The sequence below is a fragment of the Hyla sarda genome, chromosome 2 (genome assembly GCF_029499605.1).
Source record: "Hyla sarda isolate aHylSar1 chromosome 2, aHylSar1.hap1, whole genome shotgun sequence".
Taxonomy (NCBI): domain Eukaryota; kingdom Metazoa; phylum Chordata; class Amphibia; order Anura; family Hylidae; genus Hyla; species Hyla sarda.
In genome coordinates this window covers 245835389-245861549 of record NC_079190.1, presented here as the reverse complement: position 1 = coordinate 245861549, position 26161 = coordinate 245835389, and the positions used below count along the sequence as shown (strand labels likewise).

The window sequence follows — 26161 nt, the reverse complement described above, 5'->3', positions numbered from 1 at the left end:
ACAACTGCCAGCATGCCCGGACATGCTGGGAGTTGTAGTTTTGCAACATCTGGAGGTCCGCAGGTTGGAGACCACTGGCGTACAGTATAGAGTTCCAGCGCCGGTGTCGGCCCGCAACAAAGAGGAGGAGGGAAGTGCTTGACATATGTGAGTAGTAGCCCGCTGGCTGGTCACATATGATTAGTTACCCGATGTGGGGACAGCGCAGCGCTGGGCTGATAATTCATTCCCAAGGGGGAGGGGCCAAACCAGTATTGCGGTATGGGCTAAAATTCATATCGTGCAGCCCAAAAACGGTATGAACCGGTATACCACCTAGACCTACCCAGAAGGGCTACTGCATCCTGACAAATCCTGTGGACACACAATACGCAAAAAGTGACACAGTGAGACAAAAAGAAATAAATAAGTGAATGTGTGCAGCTATACTGCCCGGATCTATAAAAATTTCTCTGATCCTAGCCAGAAGGCCGGGAATCAAAAGGTGAGTGCCACAAAGGTGAAAAGATCATGGTGCCTGTGCTTCAACTCAGTGAGCCAATACTCCCAGTGAGTTTCGGCACCTCGGGGTCACCACTCCCCGAGGCACTGAAGTACCTCGGCTCTAGAACCTCTCAGTGAGACCCGGATGAAACAGGACACATCGGGGCAGCCTTCGAGCTGATTCCTCAGAACCAGCCCCAGAACACCTGCTCCCTACCATGCAGCACCCATCCCCACCAGCTACTTTTTCTTGATGCGGTCTATCGCAAGCCCTTCTCCGATAGGAGAGAGGCCCCCCAACAAACCTTACCCTTCACCTCCGGACCAAAAGGTACCTGCGAGGTTCCAGGTTCGATGTCCCTTTTCGCCAAAGCTACTAGGGGACCACAAATGCTCCCGGCATCCCCCTTGGCGTTAGCCAAGGTATCTACCCGCAGAGCCGATAACGGTAGGTACCCTGCCAAAGCAGGAGTACCCGGGGTGTTTGCAGGGAGGTGCGGAACCTAATGGCCACACACACCTCCCCTAGACTGCCAGGAGGGCTACCGCATCCTGACAAATCCTGTGAACACACAACACGTAAAAAGTGACACAGTGAGACAAAAAGAAATAAATAAGTGAATGTGTGCAGATATACTGCCCGGACATCCGGTCGGATCTATAAAAATTTCTCTGATCCTAGCCAGAAGGCCGGGAATCAAGAGGTGAGTGCCACAAGGTGAAGAGATTATGGTGCCCATGCTTCAACTCTTTTTTTTATCTAAAGCCGAGGAACGTGCTCTCGATTCACCCAAAGTGCAAGAAAAAGTGCAAACGTGTTACACTAAAAAAACGTGCACAAAGGATGCGGTCTATCGCAAGCCCTTCTCCGATAGGAGAGAGGCCCCCCAACAAACCTTACCCTTCGCCTACGGACCAAAAGGTACCTGCGAGGTTCCAGGTTCGATGTCCCTTTTCGCCGAAGCTACTAGGGGACCACAAATGCTCCCGGCATCCCCCTTGGCGTTGGCCAAGGTATCTGCCCGCAGAGCCGATAACGGTAGGTATCCTGCCAAAGCAGGAGTACCCCGGGTGTTTGCAGGGAGGTGCGGAACCTAATGGCCACACACACCTCCCCTAGACCGCCAGGAGGGACACCCAGAAGGGCTACCGCATCCTGACAAATCCTGTGAACACACAACACGCAAAAAGTGACACAGTGAGACAAAAAAGAAATCAATAAGTGAATGTGTGCAGATATACTGCCCAGACATCCGGCCGGATCTATAAAAATTTCTCTGATCCTAGCCAGAAGGCCGGGAATCAAGAGGTGAGTGCCACAAGGTGAAGAGATTATGGTGCCCGTGCTTCAACTCAGTGAGCCAATATTCCCAGTGAGTTTCGGCACCTCGGGGTCACCACTCCCCGAGGCACAAAAGTACCTTGGCTCTAGACCCTCTCAGCCTCATGGCGAGACCCGGAGGGAACAGGTCACATCGGGGCAGCCGTCGAGCTGATTCCTCAGAACCAGCCCCGGAAAGCCCTGGTACACCTGCATCCTCCATGCAGCACCCATCCCCACCAGCCCCACACCGGCGTAGTGTACCACCGGCATGAAAACTGATAAGAACAGATACTACACTTGATCTTAGCCAAAAGGCCGAGAAGCGACCCTCTCAGCCTCATGGCGAGACCCAGAGGAAACAGGTCACATCGGGGCAGCCGTCACGCTGATTCCTCAGAACCAGCCCCGGACCGCCCTGGTACACCTGTCCCCTCCATGCAGCACCCATCCCCACCAGCTCCACACCAAGTTGAAACTGATAAGAACAAATACTACAATTGATCTTAGCCAAAAGGCAGAGAAGCGATTATATAATTGTAATACACTCAGACTGCCTAGCGCCATCTATTGACTCTCACTTGTAATATGCTCAAACTACCTAGCGCCATCTATTGGTTTTATGAATTCAGCAGCATACTTTAAATTGGAATCTGTTTCAAAACAATTAGCACCATGTATTGTTTGTCATGTTGTGATCTCAAAATATTTAGGGCCGTCTATTAGTTTTGGATATATGCAGTAGAGTGCACGTACTCAACATATGTAGGATTTATAGGTTTTTCTCATGTTTGTCATATGAACAGAGAGTAGTTTTATCTTTCCTCCACAGAGAGCCTGATGCCGTTTCATAATTACACACACATAAACTTAAGTATACTTTTAATTTATACAGAAATAATTACTTCTCTGTTTATCTATTTTTAACTTTTATTAAAATTTTATTCCAACCACTCAGAAATTCCCAAACAATTAAGATTTTTCTATAATTATTACAAAATATAAACCAACCACTCAGCTTGTGATCTCTCTCTCCACCCTCTCTATGATAGAGAAGGAGAACGGTCATCAACAGCAGTCAGTACCTGCAATGAAGCAGAACTGAAAGCTCACTTCGCGCTCAAGAGAGATCACTACAGCTCCTCCTCATGGTTGGTGAGCTTGGACACTTTCTGTGACATTTCCACAATTACGACCTATAGAAATGATCCCTGAAAGTATAGTCCTAACCTTCTGTTGCTCTACAGACACTCCGGGTGATAGGACCCTGCGTCTAACATTAGGGAGATGCCCACACAGTGTTACAAATAAGGAACCCAGAACACAACCTAACAAATAAGGAACCCTGAACACAGTGATATATTAGAAATAGTTAGAGCTACGACTATGAGAAAAATAGAATCTTTTAGGACATGTATAAAAGTCGAAAGAACTAATACCCAGAAGAAAACTTTGACTTAGGAATTTGCATGTGAGTTCAAGCAACCAGCAGGAACCTAGTTTAGCTCTGTTGCTCCGCCTACTAACTTATTTTTTTTTTAGAAAGTAACTTTATTTGCAATCAACCGTCATGAATATAACATTTTCTGCAATGCAACACAGGTTAGAACTCAGCACACGATAAACTAACACAATTACTGTTCATATAGCGACACTACCATAGTAAATCTTTATGACACTCTCTTTAAACAAATATAAACACATTCCGCTTTTATTCTCAGTTGCAGCACATCTCTCTGTGCAATATAACCATTGTACCACAAACATTCAAGACAGTATAACAAACAGAGAAAGGACAAGAGAACATCATGGCACTTCCATATTTCTATCATTATTGCCAAATATAAACCAACCACTCAGCTTGTGATCTCTCTCTCCACCCTCTCTATGATAGAGAAGGAGAACGGTCATCAACAGCAGCCAGTCCCTGCAATGAAGCAGAACTGAAAGCTCACTTCACGCTCAAGAGAGATCACTACAGCTCCTCCTCATGGTTGGTGAGCTTGGACACTTTCTGTGACATTTCCACAATTACGACCTATAGAAATGATCCCTGAAAGTATAGTCCTAACCTTCTGTTGCTCTACAGACACTCCGGGTGATAGGACCCTGCGTCTAACATTAGGGAGACGCCCACACAATGTTACAAATATGGAACCCTGAACACAACCTAACAAATAAGGAACCCTGGACATCATAGTTAGAGCTATGACTACAAGAAAAATACAAGTTGTTATATCTGTATAAAAGTCGAAAAAGCTAATACCCAGAATACAACTGCTGCTTTCCCTTCTGAATTTGCATGCGAGTTCAAACAACCAGTGGGATCCGTGTTTAGCTCCACTGCTCCGCCTACTCACTTGCACGTGTGATCTGATCACTAACAGGCATAAGCTGCACCCTCCCCCTCTTGCATTTCCTGTTTACTGACTCTACCTGCACAGCAAACACAAGCATGACGTAGAAAGTGACAAGTCAGGGGGGCAACGATCAAGAGCTCTGAAATTCTTTTCTTGAAGCATGGCTCCTGATACATTTACATTTGTATGTCAGCTGAATTCTGCAGTAAGCGAACAGCAGGAAACCTCCCCTCTCCCCATCCCCCATCGACAAACTATTCTTGTATGCTATTTCTGTCAATTATTAGAATGAAAGGCAGCAGCAATACAGAATGTTACAGTGTTATGATCATTTTTTTTTATTAACCCCTTAAGGACGCAGGACGTACTCAAACGGCCCCTTTTCCGAGTCCTTAAGGACTCAGGAAGTTTGAGTACGTCCTGTCAAATCCCGGCCCCCCCGCCGCTAGCTGGAGGGGAGCCGGTGCCCGATGCCTGCTGAAATCGTTCAGCAGGCATCGGGGCATATCGCCCAGGGGGGTCATTATGCCCCCCCATGTCGGCGATGGCCGCAGATCGCTGGACAATTCAGTCCAGCGATCTGCGGCAGATTCCGGGTCGATCGGGTCTTCCAGTGACCCGGAATTACAGGCTGTTCGGGGCCGTCTCAGACGGCCCCAAACAGCCAGAGCCTGCAGGGGCACTGGTGCCACCTCACGATCGCCCTGATTCGTCGGCCGGATTACCGGCCGACCAATCAGGGCGCCTGCTGCGGGTGTCACTCCCGCAACCCGCTCCGCCCCTCTTCCGGGGGACATGAGCGGGTGCGGGAGGTGCACCCCATGTGCTGGGGACCCCGATCCCCGGCGTCAATGTTGGGATCAGGGCCCCAGGAGCGAAGGCCGCAGCGGCGACAACGAGGGACTGACCTGTGCGGCGAGGATCGTTTGAGGTGAGTGACAGCCTCCTGCTGTTGCTTAGCAACAGCTCCCAGCATGCAAAAAGGGCATGCTAGGAGCTGTAGTTAAGCAACAGCAGGAGGCAGACCACCACAACTCCCAGCATGCCCTTATGGGCATGCTGGGACTTGTAGTTTTGCAACAGCTGGAGGCACATTTTTTCTATGGAAAAGTGTACCTTCAGCTGTTGTGTAACTACAACTCCCAGCTTGCACAAACAGCTAAAGTGCATGCTGGGAGTTGTAGTAGTGCATCTGCAGGTTGCATAACTACAACTCCCAGCATGCCCGTTGGCTGTCGGTGACTGCTGGGAGTTGTAGTTTTGCAACAGCTGAAGGCACACTGAGTTATGTAGCAAACCAGTGTGTCTCCAGCTGTTGCATAACTAAAGTCCCCAGCATCCCCAGCCAAAGTAGTATGCCTCCAGCTGTTGCATAACTACAAGACCCAGCATGCCCTTCCGCTGTCCGTACATGCTGGGGGTTGTATCTTTTGCAACAGCTGAAGGCACACTGGTTGCAAAACACTGAGTTTGTTACCAAACTCGGTGTTTCACAACCAGTGTGCCTCCAGCTGTTGCAAAACTACAACTCCCAGCATGCACTGATAGACCGTACATGCTGGGAGTTGTAGTTTTGCAACAGCTGGATGTTTTTTCCCCCCCAATGTGAACGTACAGGGTACAGTCACATGGGCGGAGGATTACAGCAAGTATCCGGCTGCAAGTTTGAGCTGCAGCAAAATTTCTGCCGCAGCTCAAACTGCCAGCGAGAAACTACTGTGAACCCCCCGCCCGTGCGACTGTACCCTAAAACACTACACTAACACAATAAAAAGTAAAAAACACTACGTATACACATACCCCTATACAACCCCCCTCCCCTCCCCAATAAAAAACGTCTGGTACGCCACTGTTTCCAAAACGGAGCCTCCAACGGTTGCAAAACTACTACTCCCGGCATGCACTGATAGACCGTACATGCTGGGAGTTGTAGTTTTGCAACAGCTGGATGTTCCCCCCCCCCCCCCAATGTGAACGTACAGGGTACACTCACATGGGCGGAGGATTACAGTAAGTATCCGGCTGCAAGTTTGAGCTGCGGCAAATTTTCTGCCGCAGCTCAAACTGCCAGCGTGAAACTACTGTGAACCCCCGCCCGTGTGACTGTACCCTAAAAACACTACACTACACTAACACACAATAAAATAAAAAGTAAAAAACACTACGTATACACATACCCCTATACAACCCCCCTCCCCAATAAAAATGAAAAACGTCTGGTACGCCACTGTTTCCAAAACGGAGCCTCCAGCTGTTGCAAAACAACTACTCCCAGTATTGCCAGATAGCCACTGACTGTCTAGGCATGCTGGGAGTTTTACAACAGCTGGAGGCACCCTGTTTGGGAATCACTGGCGTAGAATACCCCTATGTCCACCCCTATGCAAGTCCCTAATTTAGGCCTCAAATGCGCATGGCACTCTCACTTTGGAGCCCTGTCGTATTTCAAGGCAACAGTTTAGGGCCACATATGGGGTATCGCCGTACTCGGGAGAAATTGTGTTACAAATTTTGGGGGGTATTTTCTGCTTTTACCCTTTTTGAAAATGTAAAATTTTTGGGAAAAGAGGCATTTTAGGTAAAAATGTTTTTATTTTTTTTACATATGTAAAAGTCGTGAAACACCTGTGGGGTAATAAGGTTCACTAAACCCTTGTTACGTTCCCCGAGGGGTCTAGTTTCCAAAATGGTATTCCATGTGTTTTTTTTTTTTTTTTTTTTTTTTGCTGTTCTGGCACCATAGGGGCTTCCTAAATGCGGCATGCCCCCAGAGCAAAATTTGCTTTCAAAAAGCCAAATGTGACTCCTTCTCTTCTGAGACCTGTAGTGCGCCAGCAGAGCACTTTTCATCCCCATATGGGGTGTTTTCTGAATCGGGAGAAATTGGGCGTCAAATTTTGGGGGGTATTTTCTGCTATTACCCTTTTTAAAAATGTAAAATTTTTGGGAAACCAAGCATTTTAGGTAATAAATGTATTTTTTTTTTTTACATATGCAAAATTTGTGAATCACCTGTGGGGTATTAAGGTTCACATTACCCCTTGTTACGTTCCCCCAGGGGTCTAGTTTCCAAAATGGTATGCCATGTTTTTTTTTTTTTTGCTGTCCTGGCACCATAGGGGCTTCCTAAAGGTCACATGCCCCCCAAAAACCATTTGTCGCTCCTTCCCTTCTGAGCCCTCTACTGCGCCCGCCAAACAATTAACATAGACATATGAGGTATGTGCTTACTCGAGAAAAATTGGGTTTCAAATACAGGTAAAAATTTTCTCCTTTTTACCCCTTGCAAAAATTCAAAAATTGGGTCTACAAAAACATGCGAGTGTAAAAAATGAAGATTGTGAATTTTTTCCTTCACTTTTCTGCTATTCCTGTGAAACACCTAAAGGGTTAAAACACTGAATGTCATTTTGAATACTTTGGGGGGTGCAGTTTTTATAATGGGGTCTTTTATGGGGTATTTCTAATATGAAGACCCTTCAAATCCACTTCAAACCTGAACTGGTCCCTGAAAAAAAGCGAGTTTCAAAATTTTGTGAAAAATTGGAAAATTGCTGCTGAACTTTGAAGCCCTCTGGTGTCTTCCAAAAGTAAAAACACGTCAATTTTATGATTCAAACATAAAGTAGACATATTGCATATGTGAATAAAAAAAAATTATTTGGAATATCCATTTTCCTTACAAGCAGAGAGCTTCAAAGTTAGAAAAATGCAAAATTTTCAAATTTTTCATCAAATTTTGGGATTTTTCACCAAGAAAGGATGCAAGTTACCACAAAATTTTACCACTATGTTAAAGTAGAATATGTCACGAAAAAACAATCTCGGAATCAGATTGATAACTAAAAGCATTCCAGAGTTATTAATGTTTAAAGTGACAGTGGTCAGAATTGCAAAAAATGGCTGAGTCCTTAAGGTGAAAAAGGGCTCAGTCCTTAAGGGGTTAAAGAAGTACTGCAGCCATAGACACCTATCCCCACATCTGTACTTTGATGCTTTCTCTGAGACTTTTCCTTCCATTTTTTAACCCGTGTGACAAAATGTTGGACTTTTGGAGAAGATTCATTAAAACCTGTGCAGAGGAAGAGTGGTGCAGTTGCCCATAGCAACCAGATTGCTTCTTTGGAAAAATTGAAAGAAGCATTCTGATTGGTTGCTATGGGCAATTGCACCATTCTTCCTTTAGACAGGTTTTAATAAATCTCCCCCTTTGACTTTTTATTAATTCTGTCCACAGCCAGTTTTGTAAGCCAGGTCGGGGCTGGTGTAGATTTGCAACAATTGAAGGCTTTGCGAAAAACGGTGTGATAATCGCACATGTTAAATTACTGAACATTGCAAAAAGACTGAACAGCATGTGAGACAAACTGTGAGACAAATTTACACCACAAAACAGGGTGAAATATAAATTCCCCACATTAAAGGAGTCATCCGGCCAAAGAAATCTTATTCCCCTATCCAAAGGATAGGGGTTAAGATGTCTGATCGCGGGGGTCCCACCGCTCGGACCCCCCACGATCTCCATGCAGCACCCACATTTTATTAGGGGCTGCATCTCCAGTATTGGAAAGCTCTTTCTTTCCTGGACTGGAGACGTGACATAACACCACGTGCCCTCCATGTCTATGGGAGGAGGCGTGGGGTTACGTCACATCTCCAGTCCCAGAAAGAAAGAGCTTTCCAAGACTGGAGATGCAGCCCCTAATAGATTGCGGGTGCTACACGAAGATCGCGAGGGCTCCCAGCAGCGGAACCCGCACGATCAGACATCTTATCCCCTTTCCTTTGGATTGGGGATAAGATGTCTTTGGCTGGATAACTTTATTAACCCCACTAATGACACTGCGATTTTTCATTTTTGTGTTTTCATTTTTCCCCTCTTCGCCATTTAATAACAAGCTGACAGCGGCGTCTAAAGGTACCTTAAACTCTTAAGAACGCAGGGCATACCTGTAACACTGCGCCCGGTATTTAAAACGGCGTGACCCCGCATCATACCGGGTCGGTCCCAGGGGCTTATAATAGCCGGGACCCTGGGCTAATAGCGTGCGGCACAGATCGTTGTGCCGTTCGCTATTAATCCTTCAGACACGGCGATCAACATTGATCGCCACGTCTAAAATTAAAGTAAAAGCTTCCCGGCAGTTCAGTCGGGCTGATCGGGACTATCGCGATGTCCTGATCCACTAGGACGCGAGCGGAGGTCCCCTTAACTTGCTCCGTCGCCTCCGATCGGCGTTTGATTGCTCCAAGACTGAGCAATCAACCCCTATAACGCTGATCCATGCAAAGCTATGGCTTTGCAGGGATCAGTGTAAACGATCAGTGTGTGCAGTGTCAATAAAAGTTAATAAAGGTCATTTAACCCCTTCCCTAATAAAAGTTTGAATCACCCCTCCCCCTTTTCCCATAAAAAACTAAAACCAAAAAAAAACTGTAAAAAATAAACATGTGGTATTGCCACATGCGGAAATGTCCGAACTATAAAAATATATTGTTAATTAAACCGCACGGTCAATGGTGTACGCGCAAAAAAATTCAAAAGTCCATAATAGCATATTTTTGGTCAATTTTTATATCATGAAAAAATTAATAAAAAGCAATCAAAAAGGCTGATCAATACAAATATGATACCGATAAAAACTTTTGAATACGGCGAAAAAAATTAGCCCTCATACCGGCCCGTAAGGGGAAAAATAAAAAGTTATAGGGGTCAGAAGATGAGAATTTTTAACGTATAAATTTTCCTGCATGTAGTTATGATTTTTTTCAGAAGTACGACAATATCCAACCTATATAATTAGGGTATCATTTTAATCGTATGGACCTACAGAATAAAGATAAGGTGTAATTTTTACAAAAAAATGCACTGCGCAAAAACAGAAGCCCCAAAAGTTATAAAATGACATTTTTTCTTCAATTTTGTGGCACAATTAATTTTTTTTCCGATCCGCCGTGGATTTTTGGGTAAAATGACTAATGTCACTGCAAAGTAGAATTGGTGGCGCAAAAAATAAGCCATCATATGGAATTTTTTGTGCAAAATTGAAAGGGTTATGATTTTTAGAAGGTGATGAGGAAAAAATGAAAATACAAAAACGGAAAAGCGCAATACACTTCTGAGGTAGCCGGAGGGCTTACCTCTCCTTCCATGGCTGCTGCTGCGCTGTGAATGATAAAGCCTTGCAGGACCAGGCTTTATCAATTGAGTGCAGAGCACACAGATCAATGTGGTTCTATGGAACTGTGGTCTCCAAACTGTAGCCCTCCAGATGTTGCAAAACTATAACTCCCAGCATGCCCACACAGTGGCGTTGCGAACCGGGTGCGGGGGGTGCGGCCCGCACCGGGTGACACCAACCTAATGGGGTGACACCAAGATGCTCCGCAGCACCCACACCCCCTCCCCAGCTACACTGACACCCCCCTATGTGCCCGACCGGCCTCCCATCCGTCAGCACCCCCCCCCCGTGCTGTGTGTGCCGTCCGTTAGCAACCTCCCCCCCCCCCCCCCCGCTTTCAGTGCGCCCGTCCGTCATCACGCCCCCAAGTCTGCGCCGGCCTGACGTCACACCGCATGGCCGCGCAGGGGGACGTCAGTTACGTCACTCGCATTGCGCTCGGTGAGAAGGATCGCTGTGCTGGATGGGTGAGTGTGTGTGTCTGTCTCTATCTATGTTTGTGTGTGTGACTCTGTGTGTGTGTGTGTGTGAGACTGTGTATTTGTGTGACTGTGTGTGACTGTGTGTTTGTGTGACTGTGTGTGTGTGTGTGACTGTGTGACTGTGTGTCTGTGAGTGTGTGTCTCTCTGACTGTGTGTGTTTGTGTGTGTGTCTCTCTGTGCTGTATGTGTTTTTTTTATGTGTGTGTGTGTGTGTGGGGAGACTTTGACGCATTGTGGGGAACCTGCAAGGCGGCCTAATGTGGGGAGTCTATGCTACCTAATGTGGGGAGTCTATGCTACCTAATGTGGGGAGTCTATGCTACCTAATGTGCGGAGTCTATGATACCTAATGTGCGGAGTCTATGCTACCTAATGTGCGGAGTCTATGCTAGCTAATGTGGGGAATCTGTGCTACCGAATGTGGGGAAACTGCTACCTAATGTGGGGAATCTGTGCTACCTAATATGGGGAAATTGCTACCTAATGTGGGGAAACTGGTACCAAATGTGGGGAATCTATGCTGCCTAATGTGGGGAAAAGATGCTACCTAATGTGGGGAAACTGCTACCTACCTTATGTGGGGGAACTGCTGCCTACCTAATGCTCCCCCCCTGGCAGTAGCACCCTCATCATCCGCCAGCAACTACCCCCCCCCCCCCCCCCAGCAGCACCTCCATCAGCAGATAATGATGGTGGATCATGGCGGTGCTCCTGCCAGGAGGATGATCCTGCCGATGGATGATGGGGGTGATACTGCCAGGGGGGATGGCCAGTAGCACCCTCATCATCCTTCAGCAACACCCCCCCCCCCCCAGTAGTAGCACCCCGATCATCCACTAGCAACACCACCAATACCCCCCTCCCGTGGTAATAGCATCAGCTAACGGATGTTGAGGGGTGTTACTGCGGTTGTGGTATTATATTCAGAGGCAACGTTATATTCAGAGGGCACAGTGGGTGGTAGTATTATATTCAGAGGGCGCAGTTTGTGGTAGTATTATTAGAGATGAGCGAATTTACAGTAAATTCGATTAGTCACGAACTTGTCGGCTCAGCAGTTGATGACTTATCCTGCGTAAATTAGTTCAGCCTTCAGGTGCTCCGGTGGGCTGGAAAAGGTGGATACATTCATAGGAAAGATTCTCCTAGGACAATATCCACCTTTTCCAGCCCACGGGAGCACCTGAAAGCTAATTTATGCAGGAAAAGCCATCAACTGCCGAGCCGAGAAGTTTGTGACGAGTCGAATTTACTGTAGTTTGCTCATCTCTAAGTATTATATCCAGAGGGCGCAGTGGGTGGTAGTAATATATTCAGAGTGTACAGTATGTGTTGGTATTATATTCAGAGGGTACAGTATGTGATAGTATTATATTCAGGGGTAAAGTAAGTGGCAGATTTATATTCAGAGGGTACAGTATATGGTAGTATTATATTCAGAGGGTACAGTATGTGATAGTGTTATATTCAGGGGTACAGTATGTGGCAGATTTATATTCAGAGGGTACAGTATGTGATGGTATTATATTCAGAATGTACAGTGTGTGGTATTATTATATTCAGTGGGTATGGTGTATGGAAGGTTTATAATCAAAGAGTATAGTGTATAGTAGTATTATATTTAGAGGATACAGTGTCTGGCAGGTTTATAATAATAATTGTTTTCATATAGAGGATGAGAATGCGCTGACATAGTGAGGAGACGTCTGGGCGTCACATTCTACAGACAGAAGTTTTAGCTGGACCAGGCGGTATGTAACATCTGAATTAGATAAGGGAAGACTATAGAGAAGACGTCACTGATATCATTGTACATTCTCCTCTCTATGTCCTATCAGAGCTGTAGTCGCTTGTCAGTTCTACAGTTATGGTCAGTGAAACTACAACTCCCAGCATAACCTCACCACTGCATAAAGGGGTACTCTACTGGAAAACATTTTTTTTAATCAACTGGTGCTACAAAGTTAAACAGATTTGTAAATTACTTCTATTTAAAAATCTTAATCCTTCCAGTACTTATTAGCTGCTGTATAAGCGATTCACAGGAAGTTATTTTCTTTTTTAATTTCTTTTCTGTCTGACCACAGTGCTCTGTGCTGACACCTCTGTCCATGTCAAGAACTGTCCATAGTAGGAGCAAATCCCCATTTTTTTTTTTTTTTTTTATCTAAAGCCGAGGAACGTGCTTTCGATTCACCCAAAGAGCAAGAAAAAGTGCAAACGTGTTACACTAAAAAAACGTGCACAAAGGATGCGGTCTATCGCAAGCCCTTCTCCGATAGGAGAGAGGCCACCCAACAAACCTTACCCTTCGCCTCCGGACCAAAAGGTACCTGCGAGGTTCCAGGTTCGATATCCCTTTTCGCCGAAGCTACTAGGGGACCACAAATGCTCCCGGCATCCCCCTTGGCGTTAGCCAAGGTATCTGCCCGCAGAGCCGATTACGGTAGGTACCCTGCCAAAGCAGGAGTACCCGGGGTGTTTGCAGGGAGGTGCGGAACCTAATGGCCACACACACCTCCCCTAGACCGCCAGGAGGCACACCCAGAAGGGCTACCGCATCCTGACAAATCCTGTGAACACACAACACGCAAAAAGTGACACAGTGAGACAAAAGAAATAAATAAGTGAATGTGTGCAGATATACTGCCCGGACATCCGGCCGGATCTATAAAAATTTCTCTGATCCTAGCCAGAAGGCCGGGAATCAAGAGGTGAGTGCCACAAGGTGAAGAGATTATGGTGCCTGTGCTTCAACTCAGTGAGTCCATCCTCCCAGTGAGTTTCGGCACCTCGGGGTCACCACTCCCCGAGGCACAAAAGTACCTCGGCTCTAGACCCTCTCAGCCTCATGGCGAGACCCGGAGGGAACAGGTCACATCGGGGCAGCCGTCGAAACGATTCCTCAGAACCAGCCCCGGAAAGCCCTGGTACACCTGCATCCTCCATGCAGCACCCATCCCCACCAGCAGGAAAACTGATAAGAACAGATACTACACTTGATCTTAGCCAAAAGGCATAGCAAACCTATCCTGCTCTGGACAGTTCCTGACATGGACAGAGGTGTCAGCAAATAGCACTGTGGTCAGATTGGAAAGAACTACGCAACTTCCTGTGGAGCATACACCAGCTTATAAGTACTGTAAGTATTAAGATTTTAAATAGAAGTAATTTAAAAATCTGTTTAACTTTCTGGCACCAGTTGATATAAAAGTAAATGTTTTCCAGTGGAGTACCCCTTTAAGTAATTCTGGGAGCTGTATATTTAAATGGTGAAAACTTCTTTATCACTTTCCCATTCTGTGGCAACTGGTATATCTGATTATTATACTGGAATTTCTCACAATGCGCTACAACAGTGGTGTCTGTCACAACAGGCTAAAAACTTACTGGGGGGAGGGGGGAGGTATGGGGGTGACACCATTTTCTACCGCACCGGGTGACACCAACCCTAGCAACGCCCTAGCAAAGCTGTGCCCACACAGCTGCAACTTTGTTACTATAGCAGAATGAGGTTGGGGTCTGGTTGTCATTAAAATAAGAGATTAAAGGATATCTGTCATCAGTATCACCCGCACTAAACCATCATACAGGCTTATAGTGCGGATGATACTGATCAAAATGAGAATTACAACGCCCTGAATGGCCCATCCCTTGCACCGTTATGGCTGTTTTTCTTTTTATGTAAATTAGGTCTGTGGGGCATGGGCGGAGCTAGGTTAGGAGCTTCGGGTACCCCATGTGATCTTCTGCCACCTCGCTCGGCTCATCAATATGCACAGCCTCCCTCTCTGCACTCGCGCCAGATTTTCGCCACGGCGCATGCGCCGCTCCCAGAGTACACTCGGAAGCAGCGTCAGTTTCAGCCTTATGAGGCTGAAACTGATGCCGCTTCCGGGTGTACTCTTGTAGCGGCGTATGTGCCGTGCCGCGAGAGCAGCCGTGCATATTGTTGAGCCGGGTGGAGCGCCCGCCCGGCAGAAGATCACGTGGGGTGCCTGGAGCTCCGGTCCTTGCTCAGCCAATGCCCCAGCAATAACGACGCAATGGCTGGGCCATTCAGGACATTGTAAGTGTCATTTTGATCAGTATCTCCCGCACTACAAGCCTGAATGACAGGTTAGCTTTAACCTTTAAAGCAAAACTGACAGATTTGCTTTAACAAAGTGAACTACCACAATATGGCAAATTAACAATTAATAAATCAATACTGCAGTACACCATATAACCACAAGGTGGTACCGAGAGCTTTCAATCAAATTGAATCATTTTACACTTGATAAATTTCATAATGCTTTTTCCAGGCATTCATGAAGAATTATAAAGCTAAAAGGAAACCTGGTAATACCCCAATTACTAACAGCACTAACAGGTTCAGAATCCCCATGGATTCCAGGAAAGATAAAAGGGGTGGAGCATACATATCTAGAGAACAGGAATCGTATATAGTCTTGAAACAGAAGGAACTCACCGTCAGCAGAAGGTTGTGCTGTGAAAGTGTCATTAAAGCTGACACACGTAATACTTTCTTCCTGCTCTTCATTTTCAGTGTCGCACTCAATGTCACTGTCACTACTCATTCCTGGCAAAATGTGAAGAATATGCTTGGAGCATAAACCAGCTGATAAAATAGAAAATAGAATAAAACCGGATTAGAATGCAGAAGCAGAAAATACCCACACAACACAATTTACAGTAAAGAAATGAACCAAACGACAGCACTGTATAGTTACCATTCCCAGATGAATGCATACTATATTGCTAGTCCTAGCAGTGAAAATGTTAATCCAGTAATCTTGTAAATGAGACTAAATGGTACTGCAGAACACATCACGCAGCAGTGACTAAGCGTGAAAAACGTCTCTTATACCATGTCACTGAAAGACCTTCTCTAAATGCCAACTCCTACACACTTTTCACATGCTGCAGATAGGGATGGATGCTGGCACCTTAATATAAGTTCTGTACTACAAGCCATCAGTCATTGAAATTTAAATGAGTGCAGAGGTGGAAGAATGGAAGGATATAGCAAGGAATAAATAAAACACACTTTTGTATTAGAGATCACTTACAAAAATCAAGACTTTTGTTGCAGAAAAGCCGACAAACAATAGATGCCGTTAGTAATGGTTTAAAATGCCTACTGAGAAAGCTTTGTGAGTCACATCATGCCCGCTTCTGTATTCTCCTGCAGGTGGGGATCTAAGATTAAGCCATAACACATTTAAGATGATGGGAAAAAGACTTGTCATGAACAGTCCTTTGGAAAAAATTACTAGAATCATCAGGGGTATTTAACATATCTTCTGTTACATGAAAAAAAAAAAAAAATTCTGTTGCAATGGTTAGTGCATACAGATTGGCACTATGATGCCACCTCAATAACATAGTGGCAAATTTTCATCGATACCTGCATAATTTCTTGTTGAAAAATTCCAAAATGTAATGAAAAATGTAACAATTTAGATTTAGAGTTTAGATTTTTTTTTTTACTTTGAAGCTCTCTGCTTGTAAGGAAAATAGACATCCCAAATAAATTATATACTGATTCACATATACAATATGTCTACTTTATGTTTGCATCATAAAGTTGACATGTTTTTACTTTTGGAAGACATCAGAGGGCTTCAAAGTTCAGCAGCAATTTTAAAATTTTTCACAAAATTTTCAAAATCAGAATTTTTCAGGGACCAGTTCAGTTTTGAAGTGGATTTGAAGGGCCTTCATATTGGAAATATCCCACATATTAAGCCATTATAAAAACTGCACCCCTCAAAGTATTCAAAATGACGTTCAGAAAGTGTGTTAACCCTTTATGTGTTTCACAGGAATAGCAGCAAAGTGAAGGAGAAAATTCAAAATCTTCATTTTTTTGCATGTTCTTGTAGAATTTTTTATTTTTGTTTTTGAATTTTCACAAGCGGTAAAAGGAGAGAAATCCCCCCAAAATGTGTAACCCACTTCTCTCGAGTAAGGAAACTATATCTACAAGGAATTTACCTCCCTTGGGGACGGAGGGTTTTTCCACTTTCGTTTTTTTCCTCCTTACCTCTCATAACCCTTTCAATTTTGAACCTAAAAATCCATATGATGGCTTATTTTTGCACCACCAATTCTACTTTGTAAGGACATCAGTCATTTTACCCCAAAATCTACGGCGATACGGAAAAAAACATATCATTGTGCGACAAAATTGAAGAAAAAACGTAATTTTGTAACTTTTGGGTGCTTCCGTTTCTACGCAGTGCATTTTTCTGTAAAAATTACACCTTATCTTTATTCTGTAGGTCCATAAGATTAAAATGATACCCTACTTATAAAGGTTTGATTTTGTCGGACTTCTGGAACAAATAACTACATGCAGGAAAATGTATACATTTAAAATTGTCATCTTCTGTCCCCTATAACTTTTTTATTTTTCAGCGTACGGGGTGGTATGAGGGCTCATTTTTTTGCGCCGTGGTCTGAAGTTTTTAGAGGTGACATTTGTATTGATTGGACTTTTTGATCGCTTTTTATAAATTTTTTCATGATCTAGAAAGTGACCAAAAATACGCTATTTTGTACTTTGGAATTTTTTTGCGCATACGCCATTGACCGTGCGGATTAACGATATATTTTTATAATTCGGACATTTCCACGCGCAGTGATATCATATGTTTACACTTTTTTTTTTTTTATGGGAAAAGGGGGGTGATTCAAACTTTTATTAGGGAAGGGGCTAAATGATCTTTATTCCCTTTTTTTCCACTGTTTTTTTGCAATGTTATAGCTCCCATAGGGGGCTATAACACTGCACACACTGATCTTTTACATTGATCAATGGTTTCTCATAGGAAACCAGTGATCAATGATTCTGCCGCTTGATTGTTCATGCCTGGATCTCCGGCACTGAGCAGTCATTCGGCGATTGGACACCAGGAGGAAGGTGTCCTACAGCTGTTCGTGATGCCACGATTTCGCCGCAGCAATCCCGAACAGCCCACTGAACTGGCCAGGAGCAGTTTAATTTTAGACGCAGCATTCAACTTTGAACGCCGCGTCTAAAGGGTTAATAGCGTGCTGCACCGCGATCAGTGCCGCACACTATTAGCCACGGGTCCCGGCCCTTGTTAGAGGCCGGGCGTGGCCCCAAGTTATAGAAAGGGAGTGGGTGGAGGGCGTACAGTTACGCCCTCCGTCCCCTAACAGGTTAATAAGGGATACAGTGAGCCTTAACACCCCATAGGTGTTTGACGACTTTTCGTTAAAGTTGGATGTGTAAATGAATTTTTTCACTAAAATACTATTTTCCCCAAATTTTACATTTTTACAAGGGGTAATAGGAAAAAATGCCCCCCAAATTTTGTAACCCCATCTCTTCAGAGTATGGAAATACCCCATGTGTGGATGTCAAGTGCACTGCGGACGAACTACAATGCTAAGAAGAGAAGGAATCACATTTGGCTTTTGGAAAGCAAATTTTGCTGAAATGTTTTTTTTTTTTTTTGGGGGGGGGGGGGGGGGGGGTCATGTTTTTAGGGGACGTGCTGCATTAAGGGAGCCAATTATGGTGCAGACAGCAAAAAAAAAAAACACGCATACTATTTAGGAAACTACACCCCTAAAGCAATGTAACAAGGGGTGCAGTGAGCCTTAAAGGAGTACTCCGGTGCACACTTTATTCATTTTATCCCGTCCGGGCTGCAAAATAAAAGAAAACACACTTTATCTTACCTGCCGACGAGCCCCCGGAGCTCCGGTACAGGTGTTCGGTCCCCGGGCTGTATTCTTCTTACTTCCTGTTAGCCCGGCACGTCACACGGAGCTTCAGCCTATCACCGGCCGCAGCGATGTCCCGCCTCGGCCCGTGATAGGCTGAAGCTCCGTGTGACGTGCCGGGCTAACAGGAAGTAAGAAGAATACAGCCCGGGGACCGAACACCTGTACCGGAGCTCCGGGGGCTCGTTGGCAGGTAAGATAACGTGTGTTTTCTTTTACTTTGCAGCCCGGACGGGATAAAATGAAAAAAGTGTGCACCGGAGTACTCCTTTAACACCCCACAGGTGTTTGACCGCTTTTTGTTAAATTTGGATGTGTACATATTTTTTTCACTAAAATGCTTGTTTCCCTCATAATTTTACATGAGGTAATAGGAGAAAATGCCCCCCAAAATTTGTAACCCCATCTTTTCTGAATATGTAAAATTCTCTGGGGGCGAACTACAATGCTCAGAAGAGGAGGAGCGCCATTGAGCTTTTGGAGAAAGAATTTGGTTGGAATAGCCCCCCGTGACCCCATTTTGGAAACTATGCCCCTCACAGAATTTAATAAGGGGTGCAGTGAGCATTTATACCCCACAGATCTTTGGAACAGTGGGCTGTGCATATGAAAAATAAAATGTTTCATTTTCACGGTGTAAATGCTCACTGCACCCCTTATTACATTACGTGAGGGGTGTAGTTTCCAAAATGGGGTTACATGTGGGGGGGGGGGGGGGTGTTACTGTTCTGGCACCATGGGGGCTTTGTAAACACACATGGCCTTAAATTTCGGACACATTCACTCTCCAAAAGCTCGATGGCGCTCCTTGTCTTTTGAGCCCTGTAGTGCGCCAGTAGAGCACTTTACAACCACCTATGGGGTATTTCCATACTCCGGAACAAAAAAGCCCCCCAAAATTTGTAACCCCACTTCTATTTTCCCTTGTGAAAATGAAAAATATAGGGTAACACCAGCATTTTAGTGGAAAAAAATATATATATTTTTTTTTCCTTTTCTCATCCAACTTTAACGAAAATTCGTCAAACACCTGTGGGATGTTAAGGCTCACTATACCCCCTGTTACGTTCCGTGAGGAGTGTAGTTTCCAAAATGGGGTCACATGTGGGTATGTATTCTTTTGCATTTATGTCAGAACCGCTGTAATATCAGCTACCCCTGTGCAAATCACCAATTTAGACCTCAAATGTACATGCGCTCTCACTTCTGAGCCATGTTGTGCGCTCACAGAGCACTATGCGTCCAAATATGGGGTATTTCCGTACACAGGAGAAATTGCGTTACAAATTTTGTGAGTCTTTTTTCCCCCTTTTACCTCTTGTGAAAATTAAAATTTTTACACTAACATGCTAGTGTTGAGCCCAGCTTTACTTTTTCATAAGGGGTAAAAGGAGAAAAAGCCCCCCAAAACTTGTAACGCAATTTCTCCAGAAATACCTTTCTAGGGAAATACCCCATATGTGGCACTAAACTGTTGCCTTGAAATACGACAGGGCTCCAAAGCGAGAGAGAGAGCCATGCGCATTTGAGGCCTAAATTGGGGATTTGCATCCGCCACCAAAATACCCTACGGCAGTGTTTTCCAAACAGGGTGTCTCCAGCTGTTGCAAAAGTCCCAGCATGCCTTGACAGTCCGGCACTACTGGGAGTTGTTGTTTTTCAACAGCTTGAAGCTCCACAAGAAGTTTTTTCTATTTTTCTTGGGGGGAGGGGGGGAGACTGTAAAGGTATATGTATATGCAGTGTTTTACTCTTTATTTTGTGTAGTGTAGAGTTTTTAGGGTAAATTCACACGGGCGGAGGTTTACAGTGAGTTTGAGCTGCGGTGGAAAATTTGCAGCAGAAAATTTGCTGTACATTCACACTGTAACCCGTGTGAATGTAACCTGTACATACAAACCTTCAGCTGTTGCAAAACTACAACTCCCAGCATGCACTGAGAGACCATACATGCTGGGAGTTGTAGTTTTGCAACAGCTGGAGGCACACTGGTTGCGGAACACTGAGTTAAGTAAACTAAGTGTTTTGCAACCAATGTGCCTCCAGCTGTTGCATAACTACAAGTATCCGCATGCATTGACATCCGAAGGGCATGCTGAGAGTTGTAGTTTTTCAACAGCTTAAGGCACACTGCTACAAATCCCAGCATGCTTTTTGGCTGTCCGTGCTTGCTGGGAGTTGTAGTTATGCAACGGCTGGATGCACACTTTTTCATAGAATTTTTTTTGCCTCCAGCCGTTGCATAACTACAACCCCCAGCATGCACAGACTACCAAAGGGCATGCTGGGAGTTGAAGTTGGAACTCCAGCTGTTGAAAAACTACAACTCCCAGCATGCCCTTTGGCTGTGCATGCTGAGAGTTGTTGCTGAGCAATAGCAGGAGGTTAACAGGCCTAACCTCCTGCAGTATCCTGGCGACCCCCGCCAGGCCTGATCACCACCCCCTGAGGGTAGTGATTGGTCGGTCGTTCCGACCGATCAATCACGTGATCTTGAGCTGGCACCCGTGCACCTCACTCCTGCTGGGTAAGGGTGAATGGGGCTGTCTATAATCAGATGTGTACTACAAGCATAAATATCAGAGGACAAAATGTGCTGTTTTTAGGTAAAATTTCCTCCATCCCTGTAAATTTATTTTCCCCCATGGATCTGATCATTTCCTCTCTGTGTGTTCTGTTCTCTGGCAACAGCAGGGTCAGAGCTCACTTTCCCACAATACATCTTGCTTGCATGTACAAAAAAACCAACTGCCATTACCTTAAAGGGGTACTCCGGGGCTTAGACATCTTATCCCCTATCCAAAGGATTTGGGATAAGATGCCTGATTGTGGGGGTTCCACCGCTGGGGACCCCTGTGATCTTACATGCCGCACCCAGTTTATAATCAGTCCCCGGGGCGTGATCGCTCCGGGTCTGATTACTGTCGATCACGGGGCAAGAGTCACGCCCCCTCCCATAAGCTTGCATTGAGGGGGGCAGAGGACGACGTCACACGGGGCGGAGTCTTGACGTCACAACACTCCGGCCCCGTGATCGCCAGTAATCAGACCCGGAGCGAACACGTCCCGGGGGACTGATTATAAAAGGGGTGCGGCGTGTAAGATCACGGAGGGTCCCCAGCGGCGGAACCCCCGCGATCAGGCATCTTATCCCCTATTCTTTGGATAGGGGATAAGATGTCTAAGCGCCGGAGTACCCCTTTAAATGGACGCTGTCAGATTTAAAAACGTTTTATATGTTGTACATCTTGGCAAAACAATATTCTAATAGTTTTTCTAATATACTTCTTTAAAAAAAATTCACATTTTATTAAAGAAAACTGTCTTTGAAAATTACTCCACTAGGGGTCACCATACCTCCTGGGACACTGATGAGTCCCACAGTAGCATGAGTGTGCCAAAGGGTCATGGACACGAGATGGCTTATTGACAAGGCTACAGGAGGAATACAACCTGCAGCAACATTGCTGTAACACAGGGTTTTACCAATCACATGCATCCAGCTGTTGCAAAACTTCAACTCCAAGCATACCTGCATAGTAGGGATCGACAGATTATCGGTTTGGCCGATAATCACGATTTTGGACATTATCGGTATGCCCCGACCCCCGCCAGAGCCGAGCGTCGCCGCCGCTGCCCCATTGCCTCCCCCCATATCCTCTGTCCACATACCGCCGCCGCCCCATTGCCTCCCCCCATCCTATGCCCACATACCGCTGCCCCATTGCCTCCCCCCATCCTCTGGCCACATGCCGCTGCCCCATCGGCCTCATCCCCATCCTCTGGCCACATACCGTCGCCACCCCCCCCATCCTCTGCCCACATACCGCCGCCGCCCCATCGCCTCCCCCCATCCCCGGTGTTATAATTACCTGTTCCCGGGGTCCGCGATCCTTCTCGCTCCTACGCTGTTGCTGTGCGCTGCGCAGTGACGTCCCCAACGCAACATCACCGTCAGTGCGCACAGTGACAGCGCAGGACGCCGACGGAGCCAGAAGTATCGCGGACCCCCGGGAACAGGTAATTATAACACCGGGGATGGGGGGAGGCAATGGGGCGGCGGTGGTATGTTGGCATAGGATGGGGGGGGGGGGGGGAATGGGGCAACTGTGGTGGTTAGACTTGGGACCCCAGGACTGGCAGGGGGAGAGAAGCGGGCGGCGGTCTCTGGCACCGCAAAAGCCTCTGCAGTTCATTGATTTAAAGCACCCACTTTAAATAATTGATCTGCAACGGCTTCTGCCCCGCCGGGGGGGTGAAATAGCCGTTAACTTATACCGGAATATCGGTATAAGTTATCGGCTATCGGCCTGAAAGGTGACAGATTATCGGTATCTGCCCTAAAAAATCGATATCGGTCGATCCCTACTGCATAGCCAAAGGATGTCTGGGCATGCTGGGAGTTGTGGTTTTGCAAAAGTTGTAGGCACACAGCTAAAGGCAACACTGCTGCAAAAAGAGTTACTCAAACACTGTACCTTCAACTACACAAAAATAAGTAAAGGGAACACTAAGATAACACATCCTAGATCTGAATGAATTAACTAATCGTATGAAATACCGTACTTTTATCTTTACATAGTTGAATGTGCTGACAACAAAATCACACAAAAATTATTTGTCAAAAATAAATTTATCAACCCATGGAGGTCTGCATATGGAGTCACTCAAAATCGGAAAACCACACTACAGACTGATCCAACTTTCATGTAATGTCCTTAACGATGCAGGACGTATATTTACGTCCTGCGCCGGCTCCCGCGATATCGGGTCGGTCCTGATGGCCAACAGCCGGGACCCGCGGCTAAGACCAGACATGACCGATCGCAGTTAATCCTTCAGACGCGGCAATCAAAGTTGACTGCCGTGTCTGAAGTGAAACTGAAAGCATCCCGGCAGCCCAGTCGGGCTGTTCGGGACCACTGCGGTGAAATCGTGGCATCCCGAAAAGCTTGCAGGACAACAGGAGGATCCCTACCTGCCTCCTGCGTGTCCGATCGCCGAATGACTGCTCCGTGCCTGAGATTTAGGCAGGAGCAGTCGAGCAGCGATAACACTGATCAGTGCCATGTTAATGCATGGTAGTGATCAGTGTAGGAAATCAGTGTGTGCAATGTTATAGTCCACTATGGGGGCTATAACACTGCAAAAAAAAATTTTATAAAAAAAAGAAAAAAATTTATGAATGCGATTTAACCCCTTCCCTAATAAAAGTCAGTATCACCCCACTTTTCCCATAAAAAAAAACATGTAAATAAAAATAGAAACATATGTGGTATAGGCGCGTGCGTCAATGTCCAAACTATAAAAACATTGTTAATTAAACCGCACGGTCAATGGCGTAAACGTGAAAAAATTCCATAGTACAAAAGTAGAAAATAGCGTATTTTTGGTCACTTGTTATACCATAAAAAAAATGAATAAAAAGCAATCAAAAAGTCCGATCAACACAAAAACTTCAGATCATATCGCAAAAAAAGAGCCCTAATAGATCCCCATATGTGGAAAAAATTTAAAGGTTATAGGGGTCAGAACAGGACATTTTTAAACGAATACATTTTCCTGCATGTAGTTATGTTTTTTCCAGAAGTACAACAAAATCAAACCTACATAAGTAGGGTATCATTTTAACCGTTTGGACCTACAGTATAATGATAATGTGTCATTTTTATCGAAAAATGCACTGTGTAGAAATGGAAGCCCCCAAAAGTTACAAAATGGCGTTTTCTTCAAATTTGTCGCACAACGATTCTTTTTTTGTTTTGCCATGAATTTTTGGGTAAAATAACTAATGTCACTGCAAAGTAGAACTGGTGCCGCAAAAAATAAGCCATAATATGGATTTTTAGGTGGAAAATTGAAAGGCAAGGAGGAAAAAACGAAAACTGAAAAACGCTGAGTCCTTAAGGAGGTTAAAACAAGTCAAAATGAGGCTCAGTAGTGTGTGTGGCCTCCACGTGCTCGTATGACCTCCCTACAAACTTCATAACCAAGCGAAGGTATAGAAAAAACGGCGACTCACCAAATTTACGTCTTCCGACTTCTTTATTTGGAGAAATACTCACATGAATTCATAGGGAGGGGACATTTACAGGGGGGTACCAACAGGCGACAAGCTCCGTTTCGCACTGATCAGTGCTTCATCCGGCCAGATGAAGCACTGATGAAGCACTGATCAGTGCGAAATGGAGCTTGTCGCCTGTTGGTATCCCCCCTGTAAATGCCCCCTCCCTATTAATGCATGTGAGTATTTCTCCAAATAAAGAAGTCGGAAGACGTGAATTTGGTGAGTCGCCGTTTTTTTCTATACCTTCCCTTGGTTATGAAGATTGTATTGCTGTGTTAACCAGAGCACCACCACAGACCCACCTCCATCAACCGCCCCCCAACACCCTCACAGTGGCAGATTGCTTTGTATATCTATTTTTCTATGAATTGACCTCCCTACAATGCCTGGGCATGCTCCTGATGAGGTTGCGGATGGTCTCCTGAGGGATGTCCTCCCAGACCTGGACTAAAGCATCTGCCAACTCCTGGACAGTCTGTGGTGCAACGTGGCGTTGGTGGATGGAGCGAGACATGATGTCCCAGATGTGCTAAATTGGATTCAGGCCTGGGTAACGGGCGGGCCAGTCCATAGCATCAATGCCTTCCTCTTGTAGGAACTGCCGACACACTCCAGCCACATGAGGTCTAGCATTGTCTTGCATTAGGAGGAACCCAGGGGCAACCGTGCCAGCATTTGGTCTCACAAGGGGTCTGAGGATCTCATCTCGGTATCTAATGGCAGTCAGGCTACCTCTGGAAAGGACATTGAGCGCTGTGCAGCCTCCCAAAGAAATGCTACCCCACACCATTACTGACCACTGCCAAACCGGTCATGCCGGAGGATGTTGTAGGCAGCAGAACATTCTCCACGGAGTCTCCAGACTCATGTATGTGCTCAGTGTGAACCTGCTTTCATCTCTGAAGAGCACAGGGCGCCAGTGACAATTTCTGCCTCTTATATGCATGGAAAAGCATACGGAACAACAAGGAGGGGTCTGAGAGCTGCCAGCAAAGGATCTGATAGCTGACTTTCTATGAACTTCATGATTACTTCACCTAACACAGGACAGCAGGCATTGTAATTTTCTGGTTATCAGACTGGGGATCACATAACCCCAGTTTAGGAATAAAAGAAGATTTTAAAGTGTAACACCATTGAATTGCTTTCTATTAAATTTCTAACATACAGACACCTCTGACCACTGGGACCCAGCCCACCTCGCGATCTCCCGTATGGGGACCACAGCTCTGCATGGCTAATACGCATGTCATTGACCTCAATGAGGTTAACGACACGCCCCATTCATACACCCTTTATGGGTGCACGAACGCTGCATCTCCGCTTCTCCCATAGAGATACTTCGAGGGGGCGTGTCAGCCGAGGTGTCCTGCTGCAGCTGACACGCCTCCTGCACCAGAGAGCCAGGGCACCATACAGGAGATCGCGGGGGTCTCAGCGTTTGGACCCACCATGATCAGACACATATCCTATCCTGCAGATAGGATATGAGTGTTATATGGCT

General features: G+C 45.6%; 1 protein-coding gene, 2 non-coding genes and 3 pseudogenes across 6 annotated transcripts in view; all 6 read right to left on the bottom strand.

Moving 5' to 3' along the window:
* The window catches only part of TRIM37 (tripartite motif containing 37), a 212303-nt gene that overhangs the window by 13367 nt on the left and 172775 nt on the right, over window positions 1–26161 (bottom strand). For all 4 annotated transcript variants that reach the window (XM_056556846.1, XM_056556847.1, XM_056556848.1 and 1 more), the window contains one exon: window positions 15301–15450. In XM_056556846.1, the coding sequence (XP_056412821.1) occupies window positions 15301–15450 (150 nt within the window). The remainder of the gene's footprint in view (window positions 1–15300; window positions 15451–26161) is intronic.
* LOC130359840 (U2 spliceosomal RNA) lies at window positions 2026–2134 on the bottom strand (annotated as a pseudogene).
* On the bottom strand, window positions 2165–2334 carry LOC130359945 (U2 spliceosomal RNA; annotated as a pseudogene).
* On the bottom strand, window positions 2814–3031 carry LOC130360044 (small nucleolar RNA U3). Its single transcript, XR_008890527.1, has one exon. It is a non-coding gene; the product is annotated as a small nucleolar RNA U3 (small nucleolar RNA).
* Window positions 3656–3873, bottom strand: LOC130360043 (small nucleolar RNA U3). The gene has a single exon (XR_008890526.1). It is a non-coding gene; the product is annotated as a small nucleolar RNA U3 (small nucleolar RNA).
* On the bottom strand, window positions 13725–13860 carry LOC130360003 (U2 spliceosomal RNA; annotated as a pseudogene).